At 38.1% G+C, this 13,566-nt stretch overlaps 1 protein-coding gene across 10 annotated transcripts in view; it reads left to right on the top strand.

Moving 5' to 3' along the window:
- The window catches only part of LOC121520131 (adhesion G protein-coupled receptor L2-like), a 145,305-nt gene that overhangs the window by 80,820 nt on the left and 50,919 nt on the right, over positions 1-13,566 (top strand). For all 10 annotated transcript variants that reach the window (XM_041803419.1, XM_041803427.1, XM_041803422.1 and 7 more), the window contains 2 exons: positions 6,236-6,529; positions 12,485-12,585. In XM_041803419.1, coding sequence (XP_041659353.1) covers positions 6,236-6,529; positions 12,485-12,585 — 395 coding nt within the window. The remainder of the gene's footprint in view (positions 1-6,235; positions 6,530-12,484; positions 12,586-13,566) is intronic.

Below are 13,566 nucleotides of genomic sequence, written 5' to 3'. Positions count from 1 at the left end.
TTAATTAATTCAGTCTTAAATAACATTTTAAAGAAATTGGTATTTACTATTTATCGCCACTTGGTAGAAAATTGTGTGCCTACCAAGGCTAACTTTAAGCTAGCTTTAAAAGGTTCCTAAATATCTCAAAAACACAGCCTCCTTGTTTAATCATCAAGAATGAAAAACACTTGGGTATAGTCTGACACATATATACTTATAAGAAACATAAAAATACTGATGGGGGAAATAAATCTGTTCCCTTATCTTAGCATCTGGGATGGAAACAAAAGAAAATAGCCAACAGATTTTCTAAAGTTTATTTATGCTAGACAAACCATTAAATAATTTTTTGTACAAAATGGACTGTAGCGCCACATTATGTAATAATGCCACATTATGTAATAACGCCACATTATGTAATAATGTAATACATTTTCCATCCATAATGTAATAACGCCGCATTTTCTAAGCCACTAAGTGGTTAGGGTTAGGGCAAGGTAGTAGGGTAGGTGTTTAGTCTAGAGCCCTGAAGGGGGGTTAGGTTTAGGCGTAAGTCACTAAGCAGTTAGAGTTAGGGCAAAGTAGTTGGGTAGGGCATACCTTGGAGCCCACACTAAGTCCTGTGGTTAGGGTTATTACATGTTTATGCATGACACAATAATAAAATTTAATCAATCAAATACATAATGCGGCGTTATTACATAATGTGGCTTTACATGGACTGTAATAGAAAAAATGAGTGAGCTAGCTAGCTAGCTGTTTCCCTCTGTTTCCAATCTGTAAACTAATCTAAGCCAAAAGGGTGCAGACTTATTTTCCTCCACCTATTTAAAATGATTTTTGTGCTTGTATTTGAACATGTTCTCAGTGCAATTATAAAGAAAAATATAGCACAGCTGTTATACAGGCATTTTTCCTCATTTGGATCAACAATAGAAAGCTCACTCACCATGTCATTTGGAAAAGAGTCTCTGCTAATTGAAACAGAGTTTTGCGGCAGGATGCAGCTGTGTCAGATGCTTCCAACAAAAAGGGGAAGTGGAGCACACTGATTAATTTTACTGCATTTAATAGGGCTGGTTTTCCAGCTTATTCGATATTTCCTTTTAACCATATGTGTCTTTTTGATATTGTACTGGGAGGATTAGCCTTGTAAGTTATTCATCTTCCAAAATTAAACCACTTATAACAGCTTGATTTAGCGCTGAGTTGTCATTGCTTTTCCTTAATAGCAGGTATTAGTCGGCTTATGATCCATTCATCCCAGGGTTTGTATGGAAAGGTAGATCAGAAGGTTTAAATGCTTTGGATGTCTGAGTGTAACTCGAGATAAACATGCTCTTTAGTGCACTGGTGTAAGCTACAAAGCATTGACAAACAGAATATTAAGTCCTCTGATCATCTGATTATGGTTTAATATTTTTTTCATCTTCCTTCCAGATACATAAATGACTCTTGGGGGCCGTAAAGTGATAAAACTAATTCTGCTTCATCTCTGATAACTTGATGGATGGTCTCATCTAATGGTTTTCCTTCCTTTTAGCTCTGTTTTAATTTACACACTCTGTTCAGACAGTACTGACAGCCATTTTTCAAGTGTTGAATCACAGGCTCGTTCATTATTTACAAGAGGTATTATTCAGCATATGGTGACAGTATGCCTTTGGTGTCAGATTGCCCATAAAGAGTGACTTCACTGCCTCTTGAGAGAAATGGTAGCTAATTGGTGCAGCCCTCTCTTGGTTGAGTGTTATCAGAGGACACCGCTCTGGACGGCAATGTGCTCCTCATAATCAAAGGAAAACTGTGGCATGGTTGGTGCATAGAGATCAAAATAAGCCAAAACAGGCATTGATCTCTGACAAGCACACTTCTTGATGCTGTATTAAATAGATGTTGTGATATGTTTCACAACCACACTTTGATTAAGCAAGACATGCTGACTGAAAACTCCCACAAAGATTTTATCTTATCTCTGAATTAGAAAAATCCTTCACTGGACGTCTTCTAATTAAAGCGATATGATTTCATGAGTCTGTTTCAAAAGGTCATCATGAGGAAAAATGACTTAATGAGTCACAGTTTGAAATATTTATTATCATTGTGGATAAGGGCTTCTTTTTTCATAAACTACTATGAAACATGCTGTTGTAGTGCAGTCATTAAATCTGTGTGCACATTGGTCATTTCTACTTTTCTTTTTATTTAAATGTCAAAGAATAGGTAATATGATTACCAACACATCTGAGAAACCTATAAGTTGTCTTAAAATATGCTGTTATGTCAGTTTTTCAGTCCCAAACCATAAGATTCATTTGCACACACCTAAGAAAAAGTGGCAGATCTCTTTTCAAAACTTAATTTAAGAGAATCATTGACTTTATTGCTCCAAATTTTTGACTGATTTATTTATTAAGACTTCTATTAGGAATGCCTTATGAGGCAGATAATTTTTGGAAATCACACTTAGGCCTGCACGACTGATTACATTTTAATTGTGATCATGAGTTTGTCCTTCCCACAATCAAAGAAATTTGCTTTAAATATCAGTCTATATATATGTGACTATATTGTATGTATATGCTGTTTATATCGGCATGTATATGCTGTGAATATATGCCTATCTTAGCTGTAAATGTCAGCCTAAATCTGCTTTGAATATCAGTCTATATACAGTGCTTAACAAATTTATTAGACCACCCTAACCCTAACCAAAGTAAGGTTTATGCCACAGCTGCCCTAAATTAACAGCATTGGTAATTACCAAAATCATTTTTTTATGTTTCTACAATGGTTAATACACCAATATGTAGAAGCTCTTTAACCCAAATGAGATTTTTAATGCTAAAATATAATTATTATTGTTATCCATGAATTTTCTAATTTGCTGATTTTAGGGGTGCACCGATCGATCGGCCAAGATTGGTGTATCGGCGCCGATTTCCTTAATTTTAGGAGACTGGCGATTGGCCGATCCTTGTAAATAAGATCGGTGGATGACATCGGTTTCATATGCCTCTACCTACTAAAATGTGAAAAATGAAAGACTAAAGGAACTGATATAATTTAGTAGTTTGGACAGCAATGCTCTAAACTTTTCATTTATATTTGAGAGAACTACCTCATGTACAGTTAAAACAACAAGTTTGTATTTTTTTTTTGTATTGTTCAATGTTATTCATTAAAATAAGATTGGAACATTGGAGGTGTATGCTGTCAGTTCTAAAAAAAAATCGGTATCGGCAAAAATTGGAATCAGCAGGTCAGGCTTTTTAAAGATCAGTGATTGGTGATCGGCCAGAAAATTGCAATCAGTGCATCCCTAGCTGATTTACAAAAAACTGAAAAAATAGTAAAGCACATTAATATTGTCTTGATTAATATGTCAAATTATAGTTATTTACTTGCATTCCTGAACAGAAAAATTAGTTTTAGTGGTTGAATGTTATGCTTGATTAGTTTCTGACTTCTCAGAGAAGCCCAGTGAGCCAGCTCAAATTTGGGTGAATTCAGTTTGAAATTCCTCATTCCTGTTCAAAATGGTAAAACGTGGAGAGCTTACTGAAAATGAAAGAGTCCACATTAAAGCACTTCATGATGCTGGTTGGTCTCTGAGACAAATATGACAGGTGGTCTAATAAATTTGTTAAGCACTGTATATATTAAAATATATTGGTGTGTATCTGCTTTAAATATCGGTTATATGTACAAGTAAGTTTGTGGCTTTTTAGGCAGAACAACAAGACCTATGTCAACTGACACCTTTTTCTATATTATTTCTCGTATTTTAGTCTGTCCTAAGAAGTGAAATTTTAGGCCTGAGCTACAACTATATATCAGCATTAGTATCAGTATCGGCTAAAATGAATTTGAAAAACTGTTAGCATGTAAGATCTTGGCAAACATCCTTTATCATGCATGCCTTATCATTTAAAAAAAAAACCATGCAGTCTTTGTTAAATTCTTATAAATTATACCTTGGGATTTGTATTTACATTTGCTACTGTTCATTTGAGCAGAATTATTATGTAAAATTACATTCAAAGCCAAGTAAGAGGGGGATTTAATATCCCTTTTAAAACACATCAGCTAAACACAATACAAAAAATCAATGTTTAGCTTGTAATCTGTTACAAAATGTGATTATTCTGTGTTTGCATGGTCTTTAATAAAGATAATGTAAATATTGTGAGTTTATTGGAGTGATAATCAGCACATTTGAAATTAAAAGGTGTTAGAGAGGGCTCTGGAAAGCTGCTTTAGATGTGGTGGAACATACATGCAGATAGGGACTTATGCCTGTCTTCTGTTTGCACTTTAACATAATTTTCTGTCATCTACGCTAACTCCAAATTGATTTTATCACCATATATGCTACTATGCATGCTACTTGCATTTGCATTAACCACGATGACAAGAAAAGCTGGAACGCTACAGTCTTCAGAGCAGGTTAATCAAGTGATGTCAGCTTGCTGTAACAGGCTGATGCGTATTAGATCTTATATAAGCTTGTGGAAAAGTAGAAGTTTGCTCAGGTATGGAGAGGTTTAATATTCTAAAACCTAATTAGACTTGCCCTACTATTACATTATGTGTGAATATTGAATCAACCAAGTCAGCCTATGAATCATCGCACCTTTCCCAAGTCAATAAGAAAAATCTTCACTGGCTTTACATAATGTATTTGAGACATTTTTGTCTTTTTAAAGCCCCATTCTTATATTTTTATGTTGGAGTGAATCTTTACACATATGCCTGGTTAAATTTTCTCTGGGGCACTTTACATATCCTTGAAAATACCCAAAGGAGGACTGTGGGGACACCTTTTTGCAAAATTAACAGACGTTTCTTTTAATCGCAGGTCTAAAACAGGGATTTTCTCCAGCATTCTTGGTCATATTTTTTCTTTTACTCACCTTAGAAAATACCTTCCAGCTGTGGGTGCTAACCACATGTCAGCTGCTCCTCCTGCAGCTCCGCTGGCCTCCGTGACCTGTGAACGTGTGTGACAGACACACAATGACTGAAAGAGTGTAAAGTAATTAGCAGGGGCTCCTGCCAGTAGAAAAGGTCAGAGAGTGAAATGTCACTGTTCAACCTCACTGTTGGCTGGCCAGAGTTTTATATTATTGATACGCTGAGCATCACAGGAACACCCCTCCCTCCCCTCTGTGGCCTTTGACCAGTTATCAGCTTTGTAATAAACTCAGATATTTCTCTGGAATGAAAAGGTAAAGATCTCTCCTGACTGGCTGATTAGTATGAAATGTGAAATATGTGGGCTTTGTCACCATTCCCTTTCAGGAAATGGGGATATGTTTGATGATGGCATGTAAGATAGCATGATATTGCATTTTTCCAGAAGGAATCTGAACACAACACTGTAGTGCCTTTCACAACGGCAGACCGCATTGTGGGAAGCGTCTTTTATCTCCAAATACAAAAAGGTGGTTGTGGGTAAAAATGTGTGATCATTCATGCGGGAGGAGTTGAACATCCATGTAGACATGCACGCATACACTCACAAACATCAGCTTTTCATACTGTATAAAATGTATAGATTTCCTTTTCCTGCCCTCATTTCCTAGTTATCACCAGGCTCTCTGCAGCAAATATTCATCCGTGTGCATGTTCTGGTTTAAAACAGAAACTCACCTGAGCAGTGGAGCACACACAAGCACGCTAGCACACGTGCATGTGCGCATGCACACACAGATTTGCTTCACAGGGTAGGCGTGGATTGAATACAGAGGAATCGCATTATTGCTGATGTATGGTTTTTGCTCGGAGCTGTGCAGTTCTCCTTCCGTGCGGCAGCTTTATCAAAGTGAGGGAGATGAACTAGGCAAAAAAAAAGTCAAATGCAGACAGGCTTTGTCTTCATTGTTGACATTTAATCAGCCCAAGGTACTGACTGTGTAGGGGAAGAAATCACAGATATGTCAAAAGATGCCCCAACACCCCTGCTTGTCTTATTTATGGGCTTAAGTAAACTAAATATAGCAGGAGGAAAGCGTTGTCAGGCTTCCCTTTGTTTTGTTTAGTGAAGGAGCTGAGAAAAGGTGGAGTTACGACTGAAAGCTTCACAAGGCTTTTTATTTTCCAGGAATTATGGGCAGCAGTAACTCCGGCAGTACAAACAAGCCACGGGACTCAAAACAGACGCATTTCCCCCACTGCTGCAAAGATGGGAGTTCAAAGCAAGGACATCTATGACTCAGGCGCTAACAGCTTCACTGTTCTCTCATTTTAGTGCCAACTATTGAAGATTTCTCCGTCTCATCATCCGTACCTAAGACCACCTCAGTTGTCACAACCACCGCCGTGTCCACAGTGAAGGGCGACACCACGGTAGGAGGAGCTGATCCAAGAGACGGGAGGGATCCGTTTGAGGACACACGTGGCTCAAGTACAGCCGAGCCTGTCGTTCCCAAGATGCCGCCTACGCCTCGACGCTTCTGTGAGGCGACCAGGAGGAGAGCCATCGACTGGCCACAGACGCATACGGGCAACAGTGTGGAGAGGCCTTGTCCAAAGGGGACCAGAGGTAGGAACATCATCTTTAACCTTTAACTCTTATTAACTCTACAATCATACTGTACTGCAATGAGATTTTAGAGTTTCAGTTACCTTTTTAAACTCACTTTTCTGCCTATAGAATCCCATAAGCTGTGCTATTGTGTTTAGGTAAGTGTGGTAATTATTGATAAGTTTGGGTAGGTTAACCCTTGATGGGGCAAGGAATCATATATGGTCAGTCACTTTGGTTTGACCTCCTTCGTGGCCTCACCCAAACTCTCTGTGAATAAGTTACACCAGAATGATTTTTCTCAGCCAATCAGAGATCAGTCAGTGTCATGGAATGTGACATCACATCGTCCGACAAATCAGCAGTGGCCAGCAGCATGTCAAACTTCCTGTTTCCTCCAGAACTTGCAAAATGCAGTTTTAGGTTTCTTTTGATCCCAAACAAATGGCCCTAACATCATTACTAACAATTCTAGCAATTACTGCAATTTTAGTGGGAGGAACGAGGTTTTGAAGTATGAGCAGCTCTTCCAGCGAGGGTATTTTTTGTCATATCACTCATAATGGAGGGTACTACCTAGATTATAATGAGTAATTTGTCAAAAAATACCCTTAGTATGGCTTGCTGGATGAGTTAATGCTCAAAGATAATGGATGAGTTCGATGTTAAAAAGATTCAAGAGTAATCCAATGGTAAATTTTACTAGTTCATAGAAATTTTCAAAAAAAAAAAAAAAGTAAAATAGGAGTGATTTTTGGTCATTTTTATAATTTTATACCACTTTAATTAAACTCTTGTGGGTTATATCAGTTTTTATTTTTACTTTGAGCCTTATTTCTGCTTAAATTAATTTAGAAATGTAATATGTGTGATGTTTTTTAACCTTTTCTATTGGAATTACAAAGACAAATAAATGTAGTTGAATATGTAACAATATAACAGTTTTATTGAACTTAAAAGGCATAAACCAGTTCTTTTTTGTGAGCCTTATCTCTACTAAAATTCACTTAGTAACTCAATATTTGTGATTGTTAGAGGTTTCCTTTTCTAAATTATGAGATAAAACTGGTGGTACCTCTATAACTTCTTCAGTATTCTCAAACTAGTCATGTCTTGGATTTATAAGAGTCAGAAGAGGAATCAGAATTTTACCACATTCTGAAGAATGCCATGATCATGGTCCCTTCCAAATCCATTTCAAAACTGTACACAGCCCTTTCTAATGCCAACAATAATAACACTCTGTACATTAAAGGTAAATGGGAAAGGGAATCAAGGATTGAGATTTCTGAGGAGGCCTGGGACAATATATGGTCCTTCCAGTGGACAACATCCAGATCCATGGAATGGAGAGAGCATTGCTGGAAGAATATTATTAGATATTTTAAGACACCATATCAGGAGAGTTACAAAGGTGCAACGTTGCCATGCTGAAGGCAATGTGGCTCGACCACCGCTAACCATTACCATACCTTTTGGGAGTGTCCCAAGTTAAGTCTTCTGGAGGGGTATCCAGGCTTCATTATGCACAGTCTTTAACACTCAAATACCCCTAAGTTTTGATGTCCTGTACCTGGGTCTTGTTCCTTTTTTTGAAATGCAGGAGAGAGATAAAGCTGCTGCAAATACTCTTGGTGGCTAGTAAGAAAACAATCACAAGAAGATGGTTAAGCCTGATTCAGCCTACTCTAGATGACTGGATTGGAATTACTCTAGAGATATTTAGGATGGAAAAATTGATCTATCAAATAAGAATCCAAAAGGACAAATTTTACTAAATCTGGATGAGAGCAGACTTTATTTGATCTCACTGGTTTTAATGCAGTGTAACTTACTCATTTAATTTGTGACTGGTTATTGTGACTGGTTATTCGGCAGCAGAGAAACCCCCCCCCCCCCAGTTTCCGTACATAGTTCTGTTCTCCCTTTCATTAATTGTATCAGAATTCTCTCGAAGTGAACTTATGGCTCTGTTTATTCTGGCTGGCTTGTCGGCACGGACCTTATGAGGAAGACTACGTTTTATGTTTCCACTGATGCTACCCCACCACAAGTCTTGTGAAGTTTAAGTTATCAGAGGAGAGTGGGCTGTGCAAGGGACAAACGAAGTTTGACCCGCGATTTGGGACTGCTGATTTTTTGGACTCATGTGCCCTGGTGGCTGATGATGCTCACTTTCTGGACTCAAAACACACAAAACTGGAAGGTCATTTGTTTTTATTTTTACTAATGATGCCATGCTGACGTATCTTTCTGTCTGTTCCAAATAAAAGATACAATTTAAAAAAAAAAAAAAGAGTCAGAAGTCGCCATGTTTTGTAACATAAATATTTCTTGTTGAAATAGCTTTTTAATGTGCAGGTAAACACTCATTAAACTGAATATGTGTTTATTTTCCTTTATTCAAAACCTGAATACAGTGCCCAGCAGATCACAGAAAACTATGGAGATGTGATGTGTACAGAAAGCTTTTGTTAGATATAGATCCCAGCTTTTACAGGAAGTGGGTTGTTTGTTCTCTGTTAAAATTAAGGTGATAGATTTACATCTCCTGTCTGATTCTGGTGTGAAACAGCGATTATAAAAAACTGATTTAACAAGTGATGAATAGAAGGGATTAGGGCTTTTAGCAGCTATAAAAGTTATCCTAAACCAGCACCTGGTTTCCATTATTTTAGATTAACATTATTTTTTCACTATACATAAGGTTTAGTGAAGTGTTATTCAAGAACTAGGTGGTTGAAGAAAATGTGTCTTTAATGTGAGTGATCAGTCTCAGATCCTGTTTGAGAACTAGTTTTTGTTATTTAATTTACTGAATGAGGAGGATCTCTTCTCCCCCCTGCTCTAACACACACTAAGGACTTGTATTTGATGGTGTGACATTAATGTTTTATACCAGGGGCGTCATACGGCCCAATCAGTGAGCAGATTTCAACTGGCACACAAGGTATTTTGGCGAGTTAAGATATTTCAGAAATCAATTAAATGAGATTTTCATTAATTAAAAAAAATTAAGTACTACGGGAGTAAAATAACAACACAAATATCAATTGAATGTCATTACTAAATTTGGCTCTTTCAATGAAGCCAAAGTAGAACCAAATAAAGAGCTTTTTGAAAGATGAAAGAGCTCGCTCTTCTTGCTGAGCTTGGCCAAATGAGCCAGATAACTAAAAGAGACAGAATTCCCATCATGACTATAAGTGAACTTATTTGGTCTGATTTAAAGTTAATTAAAGAATTGAAGTTGGACTGTATACAATATGGGTGTGGTCTCAGTGTGATCGTACAGGTTCCTTTTTCTTAAGATATATTTTTGGGCTGTTTATGCCTTTGTTTCTAGAGAGGAGAATTAGGGATGAGAGAGTGGGTGAGAGATATGCAGAGAAAGGAGCTGCAGGCTAGACTTACACCCGGGCTGCCTGTGCACATGGGGCGTGACCTCACCACTCAGCTATCTGCAACCCCATACAGTGGTTTCTGAATTGGCGGGAGGTCACTGTATTAGAAATGCTGTCTCCACCTAACTGTTGGCAATTACAGTTTTGAAAATCCATCCTGGGTGACCTGATAACAAGCGGACAGCACATGGGTGCAGGCGTTTACACTTTGCATTAACAAAGCATCTCCACTGACCACTCGAGATCAGAATTCACATACCGATAAACGTCTGCTGGTTTGAAAAGACTAGATGCATTGCCATCGTTTAAACTCTGTGGGAAGTAGCATTGTCTTCAAGGGTGAGTAGGCAGTCCTTAGTGCTGCCCAACGCACATGAGTATTTACCATTGCTGATAATACTTACCAGGCTACCCTTGCATATGTTTTGAGCTGTAGGATCTTAATATGTCCTCAGGACACTTTTGGGTGTGTTCACACTTAGCTTTAAGGCTTACTACTTGTGGTCAGATCACTCAGGAATGCAAAGAGGGAACAACCTTTTGGCTGCGTGCTGAAACTGGCCAACTTAAAAGTCAAATCAACTCCACCCCTGCTGGACATAGGGACCAAAATCATTTATGCACCAGGCTGTAAACATATCTATTTCTGCCGTAAAAATGGGCATTTGACTTTGGGCCTAATTTGTACTTTTGTGTTGAAGCTACACTGTAGCCTACACTATAGGGCTGTGTGCCATAATTGAGATCAGCCGATATCACACAAGCACTCATCAGCTGACGGCCAGCTGATTTGCTCTAAGCACGCTATTGGCTAATGGCTCTTATGCCGCCTTATTTAAACTGCTCTTGCCTGCCGATGCTCTGCCACTCTCTCTGCAAGCTTCTCTTCCAAGCCTCCCCCACCCTTTTCTTATCAACATAGGAAGTGCGGGAATGTGTGTGGTTCCTGCGTAATTCTTTCCATGTAGGCTTGTGGAAGGGCAGGGAGACCCCAGAACAGCAACAGCGCCAAACATAAATAACAGCAATAAATGCTAATCAATAACTGCTAATAAATAAATATTTACAGCTGAAAATGCTGACTGAACTGCAGTATTTTTACACCTCTACATTAGTTTCATTTTCCAACACTGAAGGCTGCTGGTAGATTGAAATGCATGTAACCCATATGGTATAAAATATGATAAATAGGACTTAATCAATAATATAAACCAGAATAATCAAATTCCATGCATAATAATTAAGTTCATGTCATAAAAAACTGAACTTTGAAACAATCCAGGTGACCTTCCATGACCCCAGTGTCTCTTATCTATTTAAATTTATATATGTACTGGAGGTTTATTTCTGCTTCTCTTGTAGACAGGAAATTAAAAACAAAACACATAAGGTCAATAGTATTGGCTGGTATCAGCGTGTGCATGTTTTTCTGCTGTTTTTCATAGAGCGTCAAGTCCTGCTATTTTTAATAACCATGATTATCTGCTGCTGGACTCTGTTGGAGATAATCAAGGATTGTGTTTTCTTTTCCTTTTCAATCAACAATCAACCTTTTCAGGAGAGTTTCAGAATCACACTTTAGGCATACAAATGATCAGGAAGAAAACTTGAAAGATCTTTTAAAAAGTATTAAAATATCCCTTTGTGCTTCAGGCACTAATGTGCTATTTCCATCTTTGACACCATGTAACAACATGTGACATTTTAGCTAGGGGGTATGTCAAATTTGAAATTATAATCTAGAATGATGAGAGCCTTTCACTTTCCCTAAAATAGGTAACAAGACTCCTTTTGATGAAGTGTCATAATGTATATTCTCCCTTTTTGTATGCGACTTTCACATACTCGTTCTTCCAATTATAAGTGCATGGAGACAAAGATGCGAAAAGCCCTGAAAGCAATGAAGATGAAGGACAGCATTTAGAGAGTTGAAACAAAGAAAACTCTGATAAGGTCTTGAATGTTTTTATAATTGTCATTACATTCAAGCTGCATTCCCTCAGTTGTTTCAGAGTCGTCATTAGCAAGTCATCAGGTGCTGATTGGTCGTTACATCACTTCAACTGTTAATGATTCTCAAACAGGAAACTCTCCCAAGTTACCTTAACACCCCATCACAGAGACTGACAGATCTGTCAAAATATGAAGCAGCGCTATTGGAGGATGAAAGCAGAGAAGAGACAATGTTTTGACTGTGGGGGTTAAAGGGAATTAGTCTGTGTTGTCGCTTTTGTCAGTTGTGAGGCATTCATTAGCAATAATCCTGCATTTCATTTAGACACGCATAGTCTTGTATATCATTCTATATAAATGTTTACAATTCCAAAATGTTCACAGGCAAAAACAAAGAGTTTTTGCAGAGCTGTGCAGGATCCCGATAGTGTTTCCCTCTGCACCATTTTCTTTGTTCATTTCCAGCTTGCAGGCTTTCACATTGTTTGTTCCTGCCCCACAGTTAAAGTTTCCTTTAGCAGAGAGTGCATGAATGAGGGATCAGCATGAGAAACTGTACTCCTGAAAAAGTTTTGGCCTCTCTCCAATCATGGTGTTTATTTTGTGGTTTCTCCAGGCATCGCCTCCTTCCTCTGTACTGTGGCAGGGACCTGGTGCTCCAAAGGCCCGGACCTCAGCAACTGCACCTCCCACTGGGTGACTCAAGTGGCACAAAAGGTAAAACCAGGATGTTTCAATCACAAAAAATAGCAGCAAACAAACTTGTTACAGGGTGAAAGTCAAGCGTTCAGTGGCAGTTCTCAACCTTTCTGTTTGCGTGGTTTATTTTTCTTACACCAGCTGGTCAAGGGGTAAATTTCACAAAAATACTGAAGGTTTTTTTTTTTACTGAAATGTTGCAGGAAGAAATGAGCTATCACACATCACAAAACATCAGGAGTAAATGCCAAGTTCTGCAGTCAGTTACTGAGAATCAAAAGAGCCAGAGCTTCTCTCTTCACAGGCTCATCTGCTTTGATGTTCGACAGACGTGAAGGTAGAAATCTTATGCAGGCGCACAGTTTCACTTTCAGAAGCCTGGACCAGCCATAATTCGCACAAACGCACAGCATCTTATATTCAGAGCATGAGACAGCCTTTTTCTCCTGACCTGAAAAACAACTTTCGACAGCAAGTTCAAGTGAGGGTTTCTGGGTGTTCACAGGGGGGATTTGGGGAAATGGTGGCATGACTTTGTGATGAGCGGTGTCCCAATTCCATCCCCGACTGCAATTATAATCAGCTTATAGGAAAATCTAAAAATACTACTTAGACAGTCAGTATTTATACTTAATCAGCCTTCTGTTTGACTGCATGGTTGACATTTTTACCCCAAATGCAATGCACAGAGAACATATAGAGGCAACTTAGAGAGGCAGAACATTTGTGATGAGTCAGCTTTAGAACTCAACAGGAAAACAGACAGAGCTAATCTGTTAATCGTAATTATTTGCTGTAAGTTTTGCTATTAATTCTTAAAGTGGACGTTAATTTGAGAAAAGATTGTTGCAACCACTGACTTCTATTAGATTCAGTTTCCATTACTGTCATTTTTAAAGCAAGAGCTTAAGGCATTTTGTACTGCAGAGAGTTTATTTAAAACCAGCCAAAATTTCCCCTGAGTGATTTTGTTGTGAAATTCTGCATCATTTTCATGGA

This window comes from Cheilinus undulatus, linkage group 13 (assembly GCF_018320785.1).
Source record: "Cheilinus undulatus linkage group 13, ASM1832078v1, whole genome shotgun sequence".
In the NCBI taxonomy this organism is placed as follows: Eukaryota; Metazoa; Chordata; class Actinopteri; order Labriformes; family Labridae; genus Cheilinus; species Cheilinus undulatus.
Note: the sequence above shows the minus strand (reverse complement) of the source record. Positions and strands in the feature narration are given on the sequence as shown.